The sequence below is a fragment of the Pseudonaja textilis genome, chromosome 4 (genome assembly GCF_049901715.1).
Source record: "Pseudonaja textilis isolate UNSWEBS1 chromosome 4, rPseTex1.2, whole genome shotgun sequence".
Classification (NCBI taxonomy): Eukaryota; Metazoa; Chordata; class Lepidosauria; order Squamata; family Elapidae; genus Pseudonaja; species Pseudonaja textilis.
The window spans coordinates 68,197,055-68,220,075 of NC_141993.1; the positions used below are offsets into that span (position 1 = coordinate 68,197,055).

The following is a 23,021-nucleotide window of genomic DNA, read 5'->3' on the forward strand; positions in this document are numbered from 1 at the left end:
TTTGTGGAGAAGTTAATACATTTCATATTTTACTTCAGGTAATGCTGTAAATATGAGTAAGTGGATTGGCTTGAATTTTAATTAGTATTTCTTTTCTTCAAGGACAAAATAGATTGGAACTGGGCTACCACTTATCTTGGCGTAGTGTGAATCCTTTCCTGATTATTTGTTTGCTATTTAAATTATTCTTGTGGTTTATGCCAGTTAACCTGACTGGAAACTAGATTGGACAAAGCTGTCCAATGATGTCTTGTGAGATGAATTAAAAGTAGCTTATTATGAGTTCTCTGTTTAAATTTGTTGTATTATAGCTTGACTTAAGTCTTACAGAATATCAGCTAGGCAACTGTGAATTCGGGCAAAGCTATACTTTCTGTTTGTCCCAGTACCAGTATAGCTACCTGTCATTTGAGTGCTGAAACCTATGACATCCTCCTTCTTCCTTTCCCAGGTTAATGGAAATAAACCTCACATCTGTATTTTATAGCTTCTGGTTTAAAAATGCTATTTTTCTGGCCTAAGCAGATGATCTTCAGGGCTTCCTTTCAATCTATTGACAGCTTAGCTTTGATTGGTCAAAACATCTTGCATGCTTCTTCCCAATGGCGGATCATGGTCCTGTGCAGCCATTTTGCTCTGTTCTATCAGGTTACAATGTCCTCCGATGCTTGACAGATGCTATTTTTTTCATAATCTCAGTTGATCCATCAGTGGCCACAGTGGTGGTATTCAAATAAAGTTGCCACACTTTGCGCAGGCGCAGGGGCATTTGCACAGGCGCAGAGGCATTCTAACTTGCCTCCTGCAAACCTGCACGATGCTGGTCGCTGCAGCAGCTGCCACGCGGCACTATTTTGCACCGCGCAAAGCAGCTGCGCTTTGAATTCTGGCCTTAAAAGTGAGTATGGGAGCCCGGGCAGGCGGGTGGGCCAAACACAAAGCAGCGAAGAGAACTGGTTCGGTCTCCACTGCTTATCGCCGCTACCGCTCTCCAGAACCAGGTAGAACTGGTCAAATATGACCACTGAGTGGCCAGTTAAGTCAGTGAACTATCCAGAAACTGATGCTCCATTCAACTCTTACCTCTCCCAGTGAACTCTCTTTTGATATCTACTGATGTTGAATGAAGTATGCACCCCCTAATTTCCTGCCCCCAAACTTGGTATTGCAAAGCTTCTCTTTGCTTTCATTTATATTTTAAACATCATCTTAAGGATGTTTAGAAATGAAGAAATGCTACAATCAGTGTTCTTTGTTGCAAAATTCCCATGGATCCTGAATGGTTTGAGTACTATAGCATCACTGCAATAATGGTACCTATAAGTCAACAAAGGAAGTCATAAGTCATCAAAAGACATTGTATGGGAAAGGTAGGTGAGGAAGGGAAATAATGGCATCCATGTGTGTGTGAATATCTGGGAAAACTAAGGAAAATATGAGGACTAGTTAGAGGGAACAATCATCAAGGCAGGGATGGGAAGGGCAAATAAAAAAGGGAATCAATCAATAAGGCCTTATGTTTATGGCTTAGCCCCTTTGCCAAATTACCAGACTGGAATTTTTGAAGTTGGCCTTAGAAACTGGGAGCAACCTGGGAGAAAAGAAACTTAGCTTACAGTTTTGAACTGTCCTTAGACACTGTTTGAACTGTTGTCATTGCATTGTATCACAACCCCGTTTTGTCCACTAGATGGCACCATATATCTTTTAAAATAATTCTAATGTAAATTAAAGAAAACCACCTCAATTGTCAAGTGGACATCTATTTTGTAATAGTGGACTGCCTACCTCCTTTTCAAACTGAAAACTATAGAAAGAATGTAAATGTTAATCATATGTTGCATGAAATTTTTAAAACAAGCAAAGTACCTTTATTTACAAATAGAAAAAAATGATACAAATAGCCATTAAAAAATGCTTAGCAATGATGTCACAAATCAGTATATTCATGATAAATCCGCACCTCTGACTTTCTGATACTCTGAAAGGATCTGATGCTTTCACTCCTTGTCCGTATGTTTGATTTTCTGAAAAGCCTCCGTGAAAACGATCTACACATAAAAAAGTAGATGATTGGATCTAGGCAGACGTTGCATGCCGATAGGAAAATAGTCACTTCCTTGCAGTAATACAAGATCTTGTGGGCTGAAGCACCTAAATAATAATCTAACTGGCACAAATTAAAAAGGATTGTGCATAGATGGTATGGCACAAAGCAAATAAAAAATACTGTCACCACCACCCTTATGCTTTGACTATGTTTCCTTTTGTGACTTGAAGAGCTAATAAACTGCTTGCTGGATTTATAGATATATTTGGATATTTCAATATAGCATCCTATTAATACAATCAGCACAATGACAAATATACCGTTATTGAAGTAAATGACAGCATTGTGCCATTTGACTCCCAACGGGGTTTTCAGTTTTAAGCAGTCACTGGTAGTTATCCTAGTTGGGTAACTATTAGTGAGGACCAGATCTGGCAAAGCTAAAAATGCCATAACAATCCAAACCACAAGTGACAGAATCTTAGTGAAAGTAATGCTATACATCCTAGAATCTCCAAATGGTTTTACCACCTTCAGATATCGATCAAGGCTAATAAGTCCAAGGAAAACAATTGTTGTATACATGCTGGCATAAAACAAAACTTTTGTATACCGGCATAGGAAAAAATGGAAATACCACGGCCCAAATCTTGAATCTTGAATAATTTTAAATGGAAATGTCAGAGTCATCAGCAAATCTGCGGCTACAATGTTTTTGAGGTATAAAATAAAGCTGGTCTTGCTTCTGACATGGAAGAAAATCCATACTGCCAAGCTATTCAGAAAGATGCTTGCCAAGAATATAAAGAGATAAAGCATAGGTAAAACAATTGTTGTAAATTCATTTTTGGTAGAATTTCCAATTAGGTCTTGTGAATAATTGGCCAAAAGATTGATGTCTTGACCCGAAGATTGATGATCTATAGAAATGATGGTTAAAAAGGTTGGTTAAAAATTGTAACTATTTCACTGTTGTTCTCAGGTAAGTATTAACAGAAATCATAATCAGATTGAAGCTGGCTTTGTATGATGGGCAGAAAAGTCTGACTCATTTCTCTTTTGATTCTAGTTCACAGGCCTAGGAATCGTAAGTCATAAGAAACTTTAGTGTGATGTGTGTCACTTTCCTTCATTATGGCAACTCAGTATTATGCTGAATTTCCCTTCTTTGCCCAATCCAAGATTCTTTTACTTTCTAGGCATCCTGTCAACCAAAAATAAATCATGTTCCTAACATCTATTCAGTACAGCAGGAGCATATGGTGCCATGAGAATCGATCAGTTTTCTACTAGGTTTATGTATATAACTTGAAATTAATCTTGATATTGTACTATTTAATTATGATTGTAGAAATACAATATAAGCTTCTAAGCCATGACAAATTATTGCTTTAACATCATGTCACTTTCATTTCACATTCCAATAAAGTAGCATCCTTTTAAAATGAATTAATTATGCAGTTAATACCAGTAAAGAGCATTTGGTTATAACTGTCTGTTAATGTATTACTATGCACATTCACACAACCTTCTGCAAATACTCAAATTCAAGTAATTGTGAACATGTTATTGAGCAATTGCCTTAGAGAGCAACACTGGAATTAGTGGGCAAAAATTATAAAAAGGCAAAGTTCAGTATTAGAAGGAACCGTGCAATAGAAGAACTGTGCAGCAGTGGAGTGTGGATATTCTTACTTATTAGTAGGAAATATTCAAGCAGAAGATATGGTTAGTAAAAAAAATAGGGCAAGCTTTCAAAAAAGCTGTAGTTGCAAGAAATTAGCACTGAGCTGCATGTTAGACTTGATGTTCATTCTCAAAGATCACTTAAGGCTCCCTTATTTTGTCACTAAAGAATGACATCAGGAAATTATCACTAAAGAATGACATCAGGAAATTATTGTTGCTTTATTCCATCTTTTTGAGTTTTTCAGAAGCTTCTGGTTGACCACTACAAGAAACAGGGAATGAGACACAATAGATTTTAGGTCAGATTTTGTAGTATTTTTCTGCAGTGGATCATATAAAGTTTGACATTTAATCCATTTGGGAAAGTTTTTCCTCTAAAGTTTCCTTTGGGCAACAAAACTGGTATTTCAAAAAAACTATACTACTGTGTTAGTATTGTATAAAAAAGAGCTTTAAACCACAGTTACAGCAATGAGGTGGCAGGGAGTACATTGTTTTAAATAATGAATATGTTTAGTGGAACAGATGAGTAAGTTCCTGCTGCATGCAAGGACTTGTTGAGCGTAATCTCTGAAGACAGGGATACAAAGAACACTGAGGAAAAAGTAACTCATGAGCACATTTGTTGTGTTCATAATTCTTAAGATCAGTTCAGCAATTGGACAAGTTCCGTAAGAAAAGTTTGAAGCCTTTTTTTAACATTTTATGTCTAAAATATGAAACTGTCCAGTAAGATACATATATGGAATCTACTGAATGGTGGTGGTGAGGAGTTATATAAGATTGGAGAAATAATTGAAGCCTAATTCTAAATTTATGGCAGTGTTGTTGCTTTTCTAAATGCAGAGATCATACAAGCATCTATACAGAATGTAATCAGCATTTTTATAGCTGATTACAAATACTGTACAATGTACCATAGTTAATATTAAACATGGTTTACACTGTTAAAAGGATGCATACAAAAAGAAGGAACAGTTTATGGAAAATTCATGGGAAAGATTTGCAATCCAGTGCTCTATGACTTTAATTTACAAAAGGGAGGAACACTTTAGATTAATAAAATGAATGATAAAGATGAAATAATCCATAGAATAACTTTATGGGGAGTTTTTAAAAACTGAATAATGTAATTGTTAAGACAATTCAACTACAACAATAATAATATGAACCATAACTAACTTTATTAGGCCAATTAAATTTTGCATAATTGTTTCAAACTTTTAGAAAACAAATTTATGAATAATTATAAAGAGGATATAGAAAAGGAAACATAGATGATACTGAGTTGGTATTAGCATAATAAAGTTACTGCCTTAATGGAATTTGGATTGAAAATAGGGCTTCTCCTGTCATGTTCAAAAGATGACTGAGATAATATTATGTTCCCAGGCTAAAACTAATATTATTTCATTGAATATTTAATTTTACACTAATATTAATGGTATCAGCATTTCAGATGTTAACATGAAATAAAGTGAGGCTTAAGCACTTAGCATCCCTTTTCTCCAATATATTTTTGGCTGTTTTAAACTTCTGAAATTTAATATAAAAAGAATGGTTATAAGAAGGAAAAAGCACTTTGCCTCCTTCAAAACAAATGAATTTCAGATGCCTTCTTTTAATACTTAATGAAATTGGGATTCACAAGAAGCTTAAAGTTTCTCCAGGAGCTTCATGAAATTTCATTGTTCTTGTGGATAGCGGAGGTGTAATTTTGTGGGAAAACATATAAAATGAAACAACTATACGGCTTAATCATAATATAATTCACATATAAAACACAATATCTTTAATAAATAGCTTCACCTAAATAAATTGGCTGCAGTGTCAATAGTTTTCCTTCAAAAGTATTTGCTTTCTCTCTACCATTAACACTACCTTTTTAAGACTGCATCAAGAATACAGATTATCCAAAGCTCTGGTAATTTATCTTAAATGTTATATGAAGATTAGAAAAAGTACTCATTATGAAACTGAAGCCAATTTGATGTGGCGGTTAAGGCATGAAGCAAGAAACAGGGAGATAGCGAGTTTTAATTTCAGTTTAGGGATGAAGCCAGCTGGGTGACTTTCAGACAGTCACTCTCTTTCATCCCTATGAAGCAGGCAATGGCAAACCACCTCCAAAAATCTTGCCAAAAAAATAGCAGGCACTCATCTGGGCAGTTGCCAGGAACCATGACTAATAATGTTGAATAGGAATGAAATAATCATAACATTTACTTGCTAAATGTTATGTGAATCTTGCAAAATTATGCTGAAAAGGCACAGGAAACCATTTAAAAGTTATAGAATTTCTTCTTTTCCCTTTTTTTCTAAAACAACAACAATTACCTGTAAGGTTCAGATATGATATATTAGACCCCATTTTTACTGTTGATTTGCACATCAAATGCTTTTCAAAAGTCGTGTTGGTGGCAACTGATCTGCAGTATATGATGGATTGTACAAATTTTAATTTCTGAAAAATATAGAAATGAAAATATTTACAGTGAGCAAATAATTCATTGTAACTATCTTATCTATAACTGAACAGGGAAAGAAGCACATGGAGATGATGGTACTTTGGGAAGAAACATGTTATAGTTATTTTCTATATTGCCATTATTTTATGCTTTGTTTCCTTATCTTATTAATGAACACAAATTGAGCTCTTGATTTGGCTGGAAATCTCAATTCAGGTAGTGTTAATATTAATTTTTTCCAAATATGACCATATTTCTAATTTGTTAGCAGAGTTTGCATTCTTCTATATGAATGCTTCCTATTTTGTTTCAGCTATTCGACTATGCCCCACTCTTCTTTTTTAACCCTTTCTTTCCCAACAGAAAAAGATCAATGTTTCAACAACTATCAGCAGTAAAGTTGCTGTAAAGTTGAAAGGCAGCAGTTTATTCAAATCATCAAACAAATAAGTATTCTTGGAAGCCTCCAGTGATGAAGTAACCACAACTTCTGAAAGTAAGCTGTTTCACTGGTTGATCGTTCTCACTGTCAAGACATTTTTCCTTAGTTCTAGATTGGATCTCTCTTTGATTAGTTTCTATCCATTGTTTCTTGTCTTGTGTCTGGATCCTTTGGAAAATAGGTTGATCCCCTCTTCTTTGAGCAGTTCCTCAAATATTGGAACACTGGTATCATATCTCTCTTGGTCCTTCTTTTCACTAGACTTTCCATACCAAATTCCTCAACGATTCATCATACGTTTTAGTCTCCTAATCATCTTTGTTGCTCTCTTCTCTACTTAGCAATGTTTTCCAATGACATGAAAGTTAAATAAAGAAACCCTATAATTATAAACAGAGGAACAAATACGATTGAATTCTTCTGTTCCTAGAATTATTTAACCAGGAAAAAAAGAAATACTAAAATGTGGAGATTATTTAGATGATGTGCAGGGATTCTTTTTATTGTTTGTGCAAGTCATCAAACCTCTCCTCAGCTAAGTTTCATCATGAAATCTTCATGGAGTGATTTTTATAGAGCTGCTTCAGATATAAACAGAAAATTTGTATATTTGGATAAGCAGAGCTAATCTTGGCTTTCTGCATGCATCATTTATCTCCACCTCATTTAGGCTGAAGTGGAGATAAATCACATAAATAAATATTTGTCAGGTTAGCCTGCATAGTGTTTTTTAATGGGCACAAACCTTTTTCTCCATTTTATCTGCACTTATGACATTTTATCTGCATTTTTGACATTTTCTGACCAGCAACATTGTTCTTGGGTACAATATATTTCTGAAAAAGATACTTTGGAACCTGTACAGAATTACTGAATACCAGATGCTCTGCTATGTTTTGGGCACTTGGAAACTTGGAAAGTATGCCTAGCATTTATGTAGTAGAAAAACGTTTATATACAACAAGTATTGCATAAATAAATCTTACTGGGATCAAACTACTTCAAACTATGGACTTGTTTGAAAATGTTTGAAGAAAATAAGATGTGTGAGAGAGACACAGGGAGTGAGAAAGACAGAAAGACAGTACCTTAACAGTATGTTCGGATTATCATATTTTATATGAAACGCTAAAATGTTGACTTTATAAAAATCACTTCAGATCTATTATCTTCTTTGCTTATCTCTATGAATGGAACAAGTAAGAAGGGAATTCAGGGATTCAGATACAAAATGAACTAAACCCAGACTGAATGTAAATATGGGAAGATACCTGGTTGGATGAATTTGGATTTATCCTAAAAATTGCAGGTGAAGGAATAACAGAGCCTGAGAGCAGAGTCAATAAGTAAATAAATAAATCAGCCTAGAGCCACTACATAGCCACAACTGGACTAAGTCTAACTTCTCTTTAATTCTGTTAACCATTATCTCATGTCAAAATTTGCCTTCCCAAATGCTGACATTAACCCTCTTTATGGCAATCCATACAATCACTGGTTGTGAGTTTCAAACAGGCATAGTTTATTCAAAATAATATAACATACTGGTAGATTATGATGCCATAAGAACTTATGTTAGAATGTTTTAACATCAAGTAACATTTAAGTAAGAGTGTATGTATAAGGATGGAGTACGAAGGAATAAAAGTCAACTAATTTATTTTGAATTTCCAAATGGGAGCTATTAAAATTTTGCTGTCCACCAGGTCTTAAAGTCATTCTGAAATTTCATGGCCAACTGAAGAGTGTTTCCAGATTTCATTTTGTCAAATGTACAGTATATGATTGTTACTTGTATATTCATAAGGAGTGACAGACACTTTGATTTCCATTGTTTGCACTATTTCATTTTGTGCATTTTTGACATTAATTTATGACAAAGCAAGTCCTCCTGCTTCATTCTTCTTAATTGCCTGTTGGTCATACACATCTGAATTTTGCTCTTTAAGGAATTTAATATGACAGTATTTAACATGTTAAAAATTCCCGCCATAGCTCAACAAAATAATCCACTGCCTTGCAGTCAATATAAATTGCTTCATATTCAAATCCAAATAATCCTAACCTGGTATGTCCAAATACATGCTTTAAAACCTTTATTAAGTGTGTTGTAAATATTTCAGGTTTGATAATTCAACTATCAACAGAGGGTTTAGTTGTCCTTTGCTAGTGCACTGTAGTTGTTTCAACAAGAATTTTAAAAGAGGAATATTTTAGCCACTAATTCTAATAGATTTTGTTATTCCATGTTGTTTTGCATCTATAAAGTTAGAGCTTATCAGATGGGATAATTGTATAAAAATTATGTACAGTGTTACAGACATTATGTAATTTGTAAGTAAAGTTGATGGACAGGTTTGGGTATAAAAGTAACAGTCTTACTCAAGAAACAAAATAATAGATTGAAGGATAATAGCTAATAATATCTGATCTATTTATATATGTTTCAAAATGAAGAATGATAGAAAATGTTGCATAAAAAGATACAAATCTCAGCCTGGATTGCAATTTCCGTTTCCATCTGTTTTGTTTGTTTCAGTGTCTGATTACAAGCAATGCAATAATTTGAATTATGTGTTTTTAGTAGTGTGATATGTAGTGTGATATGGATGCTCTTTTTTCTTGAAGCCTGTGAAATAAATATGTAGCAGGTTGACAGAAAGTCTGTTTTGTTGGAGAAGAGAGATCTCCTTCTCCACTCTAATAAAAATGAAGGAGACTGTTTGCACAGGCTGGGGACATCTACTCTTTGTATGTATGTGTGTGTGTGTGTGTGTGTGTGTATGTATGTATGTATGTATGTATGTATGATATGTGTGTGTGTGTGTATATATATATATATATATATATATTTTCTGAGGTTCTCAGGGTATTTGTATGTGGATCTTTGGTTGTTCGGGTTTTCTCCCGCGTAAGATTCAAGTATCTAGGCAACGTTTCGATGAAGTCTCATTCATCATCTTCAGGCTTCTGTCTCCGGCTCTGTGCTTCTCAGAGTAATGTGAGATTGCAGCTGCTTCCTCCTTTTAACTGCCAGTGGGAGTGGGACTTGATTGGGTGGGGGCTTGGCTGTGTTCTGATTGGGTGGGGTGTGTTCTCATTGGTAGGGGGTTTGGCTGTGTTCTGATTGGTTGGGGGTTAGCCGTGTTCTGATTGGTTGGAGGCGTGTTCTGTTCAGGTGGGGGCTTGGTTGTGCTCAGGTTAGTCTTAGTTGCTGGGGATTTGAGCTGGTGAGTTGTGATCTTGCTGTTTGGCTTCTAGTTCGTGGTCCTGCTGCATCTTCATAGTGGGTGTCGGTTTGCTTCATGTATGGCTCGGAGGGGTTTGAAGTGGGTAGTGATGCAGCTGCAGTGCAGCTTCTGGTCCATGGTCGTGTCTCATCTTCTGAGTGGGTGGGAGTCTGTTTTCTACATGGAAGTGTGGTGGTGGCATCTTGTGTGGCTCTCATGGGTGTGGGTCTGGTGTCCTTCTTCATGTTAGGTACTCGTCAACCCCAACCAATCAGAACACAGCCAAACCCCCTACCAATGAGAACACCCCCCCACCCAATCAGAACACAGCCAAGCCCCCACCCAATCAAGTTCCACCCCACTGGCAGTTAAAAGGAGGAAGCAGCTGCAATCTCCATTACTCTGAGAAGCACAGAGCTGGAGACAGAAGCCTGAAGATGATGAATGAGACTTCATCAAACTTGCCTAGATACTTGAATCTTACGCGGAGAAACCCGAACAACCACATATATAATATATCTATATATATATATATATATATATATATATATATATATATATATATATATATATACACACACACACACACACACACACACACACACACAACATACACAAATTTTATTGGTTTTTAAAAACAAACATAAACAAACAAAACATAAAACATCTTTTTTGAAAGCAGCTTGATCCCGGGTTGCATCTCTTCATACAGACACAAATTCAAATTCATGCTCATTTTATATACCATTCTACATCTTATTACCATTCTACATTTTCTATATTGCTTCTCCTCTCTTTTAAATTTCTTAATTTAATTTTGTTTATTTCATCTCAATTCAGATAATTATACTTGTATTCTTTGTCTGTCCTGTTTCCAGCTGTCTATAATCTTTTCTCATTAAACAAAATTTCTCCTGTAATCACTGATTGGAGTATGATGCCTTTATATCTTTCCCCTAAATTTATAACACTTAGTATAATACATAACTTCCATTCGGATTCTGCTTGGTACTTTCTAAAACTACACACTGTATTTTAAGAAAAGAAAAAATTATAAATGTATAATATAATTAAAACAACAATCCATACCAATTCAGTTCTATCATTAATATTAATATTCATTTAAATCTTAACATTTTACACATTACTTTTCAAACAAGTATCATACTTCTATGGGAACACTTATAAACTTTCCATAGTTATTTCCCCCCCCCACTTCACTTGTATTTTAAAACATTATGTCATTAAAATGTTCCCATTCCTTCCTAACTCAATTCTCCCATTTATTTCATTACATTTCTTTTATTCACAAAAGTTTCACTGAATTACACTAAGTATTTTATCCCACTTTGTAATCATATGTTATTTCTAATACAAATATAACAATACAATCTTATGTACCATTGCAGAATCACCTTTTCAGTTAAATTTTTACCCATTATCTCTAAATAAATCCTGTTTCTTTACATCTTGCTCCACACCTTTGTAGCTTCTTATCCTTTCCTTCCTCCCTTGCTTCTTCTCTCTGCCCTTTTTTCCCCCTTGTCTCTCCACCTCCATTTCCCTCTTCTGTGTTCCCCTTTTCTGTTGCTTTCTAACATTATATCCACTTTTCACCTTATTTTTCCTTTTTTGGGGTTGTTTTTTTAGGTCTTAAAGTCTCCATTTTCTTTCCCTCCTTTCCCTTTTCTTCCCCAAGTAAAGTTACTTGTTTGTTAAAGATGGCTTCTTCTTTGTCCCAATCTTCTTGTTGTGCAGTCTTTTCTTGTAGTTTTTTGTAGGTACAGATCGCCATTTCTAAGAATTGAAAAACAGAGCCAAAAGAGTGCTTCCCTTCTTGTTCCTCTTCTTTGTATTTTTTAAATTCCATTTTCAGTTCATCCACAAGTGATGCCATTATAAAAAAATTTCCAAACAACCACCCAAGTGTTTTAGTCATTCAAATATAATTTACAAAAGTCCCAAAGTCATCAAGCAATCTAAATACATACAAGCTGTTTCTTTTAATACTTCCTTCTTTTTTCACTTTCTCTTCCTGGGCTTACTGTTTAGTTACAAAGTTCCAGTTAAAATGTATCTTTTAGAAGTCTTGTTAGGATTTAATCAAATTCTTTTAAATTCAGGCAGTCTCCTCCTTCCAAATCCTGCTCTTATTCTTTTTCTCTCCCTTCCCACTTACAGCAAAGAAAAAAAAGTTTTTTTTAGTGTTCAGAAATCCTTATTATCCCCTTGACATTTAATTATCCAGTTTAATTACCTATTGATGCCAAAGTGGGATTTTCTGATTTCTCATTCATCTCTGTTCACTGTCAACGTAAGGAAGGAGAGTGAAAAAAAAACAAACCTTTCCCTTTTCACTTTCATTCGCTGTTTCCGAACCTTCTTTGGGAGCGATGCATCTTTTTTAAAAATTTAAATTCCAGGATGCCTTAGTTATTGCTTCTTATCCTGGTCAGCCAAAACTTTCACTTCTTAACTTCCTCCTGCACTTTCTTTTCCGGATGAGTGCTTCTTTGAGGCGGCCATTTCTGACCGCCGCTCTGCCGCCTTCGGGAAAGGGAGTTTAGCCAGCTGGGGAGGAAAGATGCAGCTTCCCTCAACCCTGCTGGGATCTCCTCCCTCTTCGCCACCTCTATGGGGTAGCTTAGCCCCAAAGCCAACTGGCCCGGGATGCTCCAGCATCGAGCCCAGGCAGAAACCACGCATGATCGCGGATTCCTGCCTGCCGCTGAAGTCCTACAAACCGGAAGTCCACTACTCTTTGTATATTTTTGTTGAACTTCATAAGAGGAGATTTTGTGTCCATAGTTGTTACAAGTTTTTATTTTAGTAGATTAATGTGATGCTAGGTTTTTGCAGATATGTATACTAGAGCAAATATGGAATATATACTAGAATAGTGGTAGCTAATCTTTTTGGGCTCCCATGCCGAAAATTGTGTGTGTGGTTGTGCACTCTTGCACTCACATGCCAGCACCCAGAAGGCAATGCACATGGCCCCCCATACCCCTTGCACATGGCATGTGACCCCCTCACGCATGGTGCGCATCTCTGCACATATGCACATGATCCCCTGTGCCCTGCATCTCTGCAGGATCCCCCTGTGCACACCGCAAATCTCTGCGCATGCATGCGTATCCCTCCCGCCCCCACGCATGCATGCCAGATATCCAACAATCAGCTGGCGGGTGGGCAGCACATGCATATGTGCAGTGGGACCCTTTTGGGTGACCTCTCACATGCCGGCAGAAGTGGCTCTGCGTGCCACTTCTGGCACATGTGCCATAGGTTTGCCATCATGAATAAATCAGTTTGGTGAACATAATTGTGCATCTTTTTATACATATCTTCAATCAAAGCAAACATCACTGTTTGACTAGACTATACTGTAGCTAAAACATCATCTCTACCCAGTGGATCTATTATATCAATGTTTTTTTTAAATGCGTGTCAGAACTTCATTACTTTAACTTAATTCTTTTCTTTTTAATAACACATAAATTTATAAAAATTGAGAAGAATGCTAGTAGCTGTCTCCTGCAACCTAAGATCTACTAGAGTCATTTGATTAATGATTATTCAACTTTTCAGGATTGCCAGCAAAGGACCCCTTCTTGTCATAGCCTGGCTGATACAGGCTTGCACAGTCAGGACATTCCTTCTGACATTTAGACTGATCTACTTCCTTGTACTTTTGCATATCACACAAAATGACATTGGGTGGCTAATATTTTAAAGGAGATTCATTCATCTTCCTTATCATGCCATTGATGATGAATGCAATATAGAAAGCAATATAGATTACTGCAACCATTAGCAAATAAAAACTTTTTTGAGAGCCAGATAAAATATGTGCACAATATTAACCTAATCTACTAAAATAATGATTTGGTTGAAGAAAATAACTTGACATGATTCATTAGAAATTAAACTTTGCTAGCTCCTCTTAATTGTAATATGCCTCTCTAAGTGTTCACATACATGGTGCTTAATAATCTATTGGAGGTTTATTATTTGTCAATAATCCTTGACAAATCTATATTTATGGGGTCCCATCTATTTTTGAAGCTGGGGATAACATTTGTTGCCTTCTAGTCTCCTGGCAACTCACCCATCTAGCAGTTCTCAAAGATTATAGACAGCAATTCTGTTTTCACTTCTGCTAGTTTCATCATTGACATTAGCTAAGATCTCTCTTAATCCTTCCCTGTTTATTAAACATCTTCCAATGGCATAACAATTACTAACTAGGTTCTGCTTTCATTTTGAAAGAAGAGAAATGCAAAAGAGTCTTAAGAACTATTATCTTCTCAACATCAGCCGTTACTAGTTCATCACTTTCTTCTCACCCTACACCTTCTGGCACTCTCTTTTTGTCTCTCATGTACCAAACGGTCATTCTGTTATATAAATTTCAGTTCAATTTTAGCTTAAAACTTTTTTATATTATTCCTACTAATTTCTGAAGACTTCATAATCTTTGTATTCTTCATCCATCTTCCCTTTTTCTTTTCAGCATATTAGAGAGATCCAAGTTTGTCTCTTAGTTTTCCTTTTTTTTCCTTGGTGTACAAAATATTCATGATAGCTCCTTTAGTATCACATTTTATAGAATTTCTCATTTTCCCCAGATACTTTTCAATATTTAAACAATAGGTTCTGACTTATCTATTCATAAGAATCCACTTTTGTGAAGTATGCAAGAATTCAGGAATTCTTGTAGTTCCTTTTCCTCTGGTTATACTGAACTCAATGATAACAGGGTTTTTATTTCTCAAGGTACAAGTCACTTTGATTTTTCTTAACAAATTGATGAGAATTAGATTGAGGAAAGCAGATCACCCTGCTGTTTCTTCCACCATCTTCCATACAATGTTATCAGCAAGAGAGAACATGGATTTATTAGAGGTCAAGCTTGCCAGAATAAGATTCTTAGCAGATATCTGGATAATTGAATAACTAAAATCTCCCATTATCACTATCACATGACACAGACTTGTCATCTGACACAAGGCCTAATGTGAATCTTTTCACTCTCCAATCTCCTTGGACAATGTCATTTTTGCTTCTCTCCTCTTCATTTACACAAACTCTTAACAGAGTTTCCATGTGCAGATTCCTCTTTTTTTTGGCAAGTATATTTTCTTTATGTCAAGTTCAAGACTATGCATCCATGATGTTTGACTGAGGTAATTTTGTATTTCTGTATCTTCAGTCTTCTGCTCAGTTACACTGGCTATTGTTGAAGCCAAGAAAATATCAGAGAAAAGACCATAGGAGAGCAACCCGTGTGGTTTCAAATCAATCTGGCAGGCAGATCTTTCAGTCTCTGGCTGAAAAGATCCTCCCCTGCACAGGGAGTAGAGGAAGGAACTGCTTCACTGTCCAGCCAAAAGAAGACATGTCCTGTTCAGCCCACCCAGAGAAGGAATGTACAGACAGTGAAAGAATTGTTGAAGGAGGGCAGGCTGCTCCTTCACTCACTTCATGGGAGTGAACTTCTTTGGGCTGACCTAATGGGGCTTCGCTTAGCTAAGGAATTTCCTCCTTTGCAGAAAACTCCTTCTGTGGATGGGCTAAATTTCCTGCATCCAGTGAAGGAATTCTTTTTGCAAACAGAGTAAAAGAACTGCCTCTCCTTCTTTGGCAGGCAGCTATTTTGCTTTATTCACTTATTGACCCATACAGTCACTTAATTACTGCAACTGCAAGAATGACGTGATTACATGGGTTTCTCATTTAACAATTGCAAACTATGACCCGATAATATTGGGCTCGATTGTGGTAACTAAGTGAGGAATACTAGTGTTGATTTTTTATTATTACCATTCATAGCCATTCTACAAGATGATAATGTCTATATAAGAAAGCAAAATTCAAAAATCTAATAGCTTAAACATTATTAGCATAAACATAAATTAATAAAGCTAATTAGCTTATTAAACCAAAGCAACATCTGCATTATTTCAGTTGCTTTGCATTTATTTGCCAGAGCATTGACCTTCCAAACATAAGGAAGCTGTTTAAACTACAAGCAATGAGACACCAATTTAGCAAGATTAGCTAATGTTGAAGGTTGAGTACATGTTGAAAGCAGAAGTAAACTAGGGTTTTCCCCATAACAACAATACATTAAATACTTTCAGAAATGGATTAATCCTGAACAAATGGCATAGAATATTTGTACTTCACCAGAGTACATTCATGGTCAGCCTGGTGGATAGTGAGTCTATTAATTATATTCTTGTCAGGCATGAAAGACCAGGACCACACTTTAAGTTCCAATGAAACCAATTTAATCTTACTCATGCCTATGCATAGGAATCTACTCAACCAATGGTTAGCACTATTTTGGTGCTAGATATGGATTAGTTGTATTTAAGAAAGGTTGATGTTTGTGGCTATGTAGAGATTCTAGGCTGATTTCTTTTTTTGACTCCAACCCTTCTCCTACAATTCTATAGATTGTCATCCCAAATTATACAAGTGTTAATATAGCCTGTCACTCAAATTGTATCACAATTATGCTTTTTCTTCCAATCATGAAGTGTACATAATTTATAAAATTCCCTAAAATCATTTACAAAGCAACATAATTCATGTTCACTTCAAAATATGAAGTATTATAATTGAGAAAGCAAAATTACTTTCTTTATTTTACATATACTGAAATTATGAAACAGATGTTTACAGTCAAAATGTTTTGTTTAACACTGAATAAAAAGGAGAAGGTTACAAGAGTTGAAAAAGCAACAGGTGTGTCAACTGTGGTATATAATCAACTTATGCATCTGTTATACTGGTTTATTACCAGATAGTAAAGAATTGTGTTTCATTGTAAATTTACTTTGGCAAATTGATAAAATAGCCTATTCTGGGACTGCAACAACAAATTAAAAAGTTATTCAAATTCCTGCTGTGATCCTGTTCCAAGATAGCCTGCACCTGCCCAATGATGCTGTGGCCTATCTGTCTATGTAGTTTACATTGAAAGAAATAATTAACATAATTTTAGCCCTAAATAAGTAATTCTATACACACAGTAAGAAGTCCCAGCAATAGCTGGAGTAGAAGTCTACACTTTTCATTCCTCTATATGTTCTTTATATTGACTCTCTGACTAAATATTTAATTTAACCATCTTAATTTAGGGTTATCAGATAAAACTAACTGTATTGCTTTATTTTACTGAACCTGTTCTAAAACTAAGAAAAAAAATTGCCCTAATTCCCAAGATACACTTATATCAGGTCAGGCTGAGACCGTGTTATCTTTTTTCTCAAGAAGGATTTTTGTCTTCTTGCCAGATGCATGAGAAATATCACATAGAAATTAAAACAGTGAAGGAATTCCAAGGAGGCTTTGTACTTAAATGCATACCAGGTAGTTAATTAGGCCTGTAATTAAAATTTATATAAGTTTATTGTATGTTATTAAAATATAAATATAACTGTATATTTAACTGTAACAATAAAAGTCCATTTAGATGGAAAAGGAGTACTATGTCTGTGTCTCTGTATTAGCTGTCATTTTCTTATCCTCTGTTAGCTATGCTAGAAACCACAATATTTCAGACTGAAGGCAGTGCTAGATATATGCTTGAAATTTTGAGAAGATATTACAGCAACTATCATGGTTGACTTTCTTATTCATAAGATGAATTGCCATGATGAAATACAAAACATCAATTTATCAGTAAATAAAGCCTAATCTTTCAACAATGGAGTGTAAAGGTTTTTGTCAGTCTTGGAAGCCGTATTTTACTTAGAAGCTTTGAGGCTGCCACATTTTTGTGCCTGGGAATTTGGGAGGAGGGATTTCATAGAGAGGAAGAATATTAGACTCAACAACATTATTCTCAAAAGTCAAGGACAATTTACCCTGTACTTGGAGAGGAGTGTCTGGAAAAATGTCTCCAGTTGGAATGATGGTTGATTGGATCATGTGATGGTTGGTGCAGGGGATGGGCTTTGATTTTGAATTGGGAAAGAAAAACCTGGAACTTTCAGATTTGGGTTTTCCCAGATGTACCAATATAACTAATTAAACAAATTCTTACTTTGATGAACTTTTTTTCTGAGTGCTGAATGAAATGGGAAGTTCCATTGGAATGCTGACAATTTTCCTACTGGTAACAAAGAAATGATGTGCTGTGCTAGTGCTATCCAACTATTAAAAAAGAATATCCAAAAATGGCATACAGAAAAACTTGGGGGCATGAAAGGAGACCTACAATTACCAAGCTTGCATTGAGGCATGACCAAGTTCAAAAATTTATTGATTCCCTGTAGTTTGGATGTCCCAGAGGTGCTTTTTGAAAAGGCAACTTGACTTTCTTGTTTTTCTTTGACGACATTTCTCTTCTCATCCAAGAGCTTCTTCAGCTCCTAGGATCATCTCCTTTTGTTTTGATTAATTCTTTGTAAAGAAATTTGTGCCATATGCATATGCATCTTCTACCACTTTGTCATGTATAGTGTGCCTTTTAGAAGAGAATATTTCTAGCTTGGGATAGAACTATAGGGTCTTTAGTGCTTTGAGCTTGGTTGTATTTTTGGAGATGTTCCATTATCCAACTAGGTAACATCATCAGTGCTACACTATGCTAGCAATGATGAAGTTACCTAATTGGGTAAACATGTGCAAGAAAATAACAAATAACAAGGGACCACCAAGACTCCTCAATGCACTTTTTATCTATAAACTAGAAATCTGTGTTTGTGTTTTTTAATTTACTGAAGCATAGTCTTTTAAACCTTTCTGGCTGATGTCATTATGCTTGTGATGAAAATAAGGATTTTTTGAATGTATTAGTTGTTAGATATTTATAATTAAATATATATCCTACCTTGCTGTTTATACCAAAAGAAATGTGCTTAAAGCAGTATCAATATCAGTGAGAGATGAGATGGGCTCATTGTTGTATGCATACTAAGTTAACATTCTAGCTAGTGATCTCCAGATAAGTTGGGATGAGAATTGCCAGGATGCACAATTAATATGACTTTGCTAATTGGAAATTCCAAATGTTGGATGTGGAGCGTGAAAAATTGTTCCAAGTTGTCAAAAATGTTATCTACTTTATCCTAAAGCAGGAGTGTCAGACTGGATTTCTTCAAGGACTGGATCAGCATTGAAGTTCTTCTCTGTGGGCCTGTGATGGGGAGGGATGGAGGGGCAGGATAGATGCCTTCTGCAGCAACCTGCTGGCCAAAACGGGGTGCAGGGGGTATGCACAGACCCTCCCTGCACCTTGCTTCAATGGCCTCCTGCAGCAGGCTGCTGGCTGAAAACGGGCCAAGTGGCCCATTTTCAGGTTGTTTTTCAGCCATTTGGGGCCCATTTTTCAGCCAATTTACAGCCCATTTTTGGCCCATTTTAGCTCATTTTTCAGCCCAGTTTCGGTCTGGTTTCTGGCCTGGTTTTGGCCAGTAGAATGCTGCAGGAGGCCATGGAGGGTGAAAATGAGGCATGGGGGGAACTGCACGTGACCCGTTGTAACCACCAGAGGCACTGTGGGCTGGTCCCTTGATATTTCCAGGCTTGCCCCGTGGACCAGAATTAAGCACCCGATGGACCGGATACAGTCTGCAGGCCTTGAGTTTGACACCCCTGTCCTAAAGCAATAAAAGCGTACTTCTACAACACATTAATGTAACACTCATTTTACACACATACTGGAATTCTATTTAAAGAATCTTCTTGACTATTTCTAGGAAGGACAATTCTGTGCCTGAACCTTGCAAAATAATCAAAAAGCAGAGTAAGACAATGCTTGGTTTAAGAAACAATAGGGATGATAATTTTATCTGCAGTTAATGTTTTTTATTATGTTACCAACTGACCAGGTTTCCTTTTAAATCAATCTGCAATCTTAATGTTGTCAAGGTTGAAAAACACTGCTTTATATAAAATTGCATAAAAATAAAAATTGAAATGCATGATATATTTCTTTGTCAATCAAGAAAGTGGTAATATTCCACCGGTTCGCCCCAGTTCTGTTGTACTGGTAGTGCCGAAGATCAGCGGACACCGAACCGGTCCTCTCTTTAGATTTTTTACAGTGAGGTTTGGAAATAATAAAAACTCAACATGGTAATAATGCCACATGATACGATCAAGAAAACCACAAGCACTGGCCCTATGGCTGTTTAGGGGACCACCTTATGATCCTGGGCATATACCCATAGCATTTTTTTTTTATTTCTTCTTCCAAAGTCAAGATTGTCCAGTATTTCAAATCTTGGAACCTCTACTCATGCCTTCTTTCACTGGTCTGTTTTTTCCTCATTTGATTTCTAATTGTGGACCAAAGTAGGACAATTTTTGCTTAATGTCCTAGCATGCATCAAACTATGAATAAAAGAGATGAGATTATTTTCATAGCTCTCATAATTTTTTTCTTGTGAATTGGGTAACATTTCTATAAATACATTTTACTTTTTAATGCACATGGAACTTTTACCTCTGTTTTCTAGACTTTTAGGAATTTAAGATTGAGTGTAGGTTAGAACAAAATAGGATAAACATTTGTATTATTTCAAAATAGTAAAAGAGAAATAGTAAAAGAGAAATTAATGGATAAATAACATTGCATTTATTAAGTAATCAACCTACTGCAGGTACAGTATATCCTGCTTTGGAAACAGCCTTCTATTTATATGTCTTCTATTTATACATAAAGGAATCTGATATCTGAGAATTGCTTCAAGTAGGCCATTTAATCATCATATCATGGCAAATAGCATCTGACGACAGTCTTAAAATGAAGTATTTCAAATAACAAGGTCTCATCATTAATTGACTTGGTTGCAAAAATAATCCATTCTTATTCCATCATTTCTGTAGTTATTTTTATTTAACTTTGTAAGCAATTTAAAAAATACTAAAAAACAAACAGTAAACATAAGACAACTAATGCTTAATCTAAGTTCCTCTGATTTCTCAGTTCCCATCTTCTTTAATCTGTCTGCTTAAAATAAGTTCTGTAAATGGAAGAGAACTATTCTATTCTGGGGCAAATTAAAGTATAGACAAAATTAGTTCCACTAATCATTACAAGCTTGCCTTTAATCATATAGCATTTCACAGCCTTTTCTGCTTTTTTCTTGGTATAAATGCCTGCAGAATAGGTTGTAAGACTGTACTGAGTACTATAATACCTTTATGAATTTGAAGAGCATATTGTAGAGAACAACATGTTCTAATTTGCCTAACATTTTAGAAGTGGAATAAATCCAGAGAATACTGCATGCTATTACTTGCACAAGAAATTGTATAGGTGAGTGACTTCACTCGGTCCACAGTTCCTTTAGGGTTGGGAGTGGAGGAAAGGCAATCATAATTAAAGAATGGAGACAGTGAAAGATGATTTCTATGTAATGGGGAAAGTTGTAGATGAAAGGAAATCAGAAAGCACAGGCTGAGAATGTTCAGAACTCGTGCACCATCCCTATGGTTCCTCTCATATGCCCACTGTGAGTCAAAAATGTTTATTGACTCTCCACACATTCACGTAATTTTTGGCAACTAACAAGGAGATCTGTTCTCATGACCTTACTTGAAAACCACAGAATGAACAAATAAGTTATAAAGAAAGGCACTTTGGTTCTGCTTTTGAAGGAATCAACAAATTATGTTTACATATTGAATAATTCTACATATTTAATAAGTCTGGATGTAAAGAATACTTAATTTAGTAAAAAAAGAAATGCCCCAAAATTCCTGCAATGTTTGTAAAATTATTCAGAATCCTTAACAGAAGTGTTACATCTATATATAAAAAGGCAAAATATTAAATAAAAGTGAAGTAGGGAAACTTCAATATGTTACAGGATTTATTTATAAATTTTCTGAAAATTCAAATTACCTAACTTTAAGATAAATTGTCCATTAGAGTTTACAGCACTGTCCTGTTTTTTTGTCTTTTATTCCTAAGAGTGAAAGCTTAGCAACTACATTTATGGTATTTAAAAATGTGGAATGTTAATACTTTTGTTTATGGTAGTTTCTAAAGATTTCTAATCTGGCATGTGCTAGCATGATTTCAGAACTCCTTCTGTATCCTTAGTACAGTTAAGAGAGTTAAAATCCAATGTTGTTTTTCTTGAACAAGAGCAAGCATTTCTAACAGCATTTTTTACTTTTTTTTTTTAAAAAATGGAACATACAAATTTTACAATAGAATGCTACGCTGTATTCTACTTTAAAGTAAAGCAATTTTTAACTTTATCCTCTTTTACATATGGAACAACTTATTTTTCTTTCTGTATAATTAACTCAACAAAAATCATTATAGATTTCTACATTCAGAAGCACTTTCCTTCTCACTAATTGTACTTCACTCCAAATTACATTCCTTTTTGAACAAGAAGATCATGAAATAACACAAAATTCAATCAGTGTCCATAGAATCCCTATCTGAGAATCCCTTTTAAACATTACCTGTCATTTTTCTTTCTTCATTTTCCTCCCTCTGCTTTCAGGTTGCATTGTGTTCTTTCCCAAAACAACAACAATAACAAAAATCTTGCTACTTTGAACCACGGCAAAAAAGATAAACATATATCCTGAATAGAAATATGTAAAATCTCTTTGAATGACCTGGATTTGTTAATAAGAAGGGGTAGCATCTAAGACTTGATGAATATCCTTTAGGTCTTCTATGCGTGAAATGTTCCAAATAGCTTCAGCAAGGAAGAGGTTGAGCAACTGGCTGATCGGTACCTGGAGATGACTCACAAACTAGTGTAGGTGAGATTTGAAAATTAGGACTATTTTTTCTGAGTCAAGGGTAAAATTAAAGTGACAGGCTGCATAGAAAAAAATGGGGAAAGCGTGTTTTGCCAATATAAATTTTATGTAAAAGATGTTTACTTTTCATTTGAGATATGTACAAGGAGCAGCAATGCTGTTTAAAAAATATCCATGCTTCACAGAAAAACTAGTTTGAAGGAACAGCGGCAAAATAATTTATATTCATTTGTGGTATGTTATCAGTGAATTAAAGCAATTAACATTTTTATGCTGTCTTTTTGATATTGTGCTGTACCAGGATGCTGGGAGGGTTGTCTGAAGGAGAGATCATGTTTAGACCGACTTTAATTCAGAAGAGACACAAATGCAAATAAAACATTACCGGA

The 23,021-nt window shown here is 35.3% G+C and overlaps 2 protein-coding genes across 4 annotated transcripts in view; one reads left to right on the forward strand and one right to left on the reverse strand.

Moving 5' to 3' along the window:
• Positions 1-23,021, forward strand: part of MED12L (mediator complex subunit 12L) — a 188,167-nt gene that overhangs the window by 77,922 nt on the left and 87,224 nt on the right. The gene's annotated exons all lie outside the window — the stretch shown is intronic.
• GPR87 (G protein-coupled receptor 87) lies at positions 1,855-22,630 on the reverse strand. Its single transcript, XM_026701615.2, has 3 exons — positions 22,324-22,630; positions 6,077-6,203; positions 1,855-2,970 (listed from the first exon to the last, which is right to left on the reverse strand). The coding sequence occupies exons 2-3, from the start codon at positions 6,129-6,131 to the stop codon at positions 1,931-1,933; spliced, it is 1,095 nt and encodes a 364-aa protein (XP_026557400.1). The 5' UTR covers positions 6,132-6,203; positions 22,324-22,630; the 3' UTR covers positions 1,855-1,930.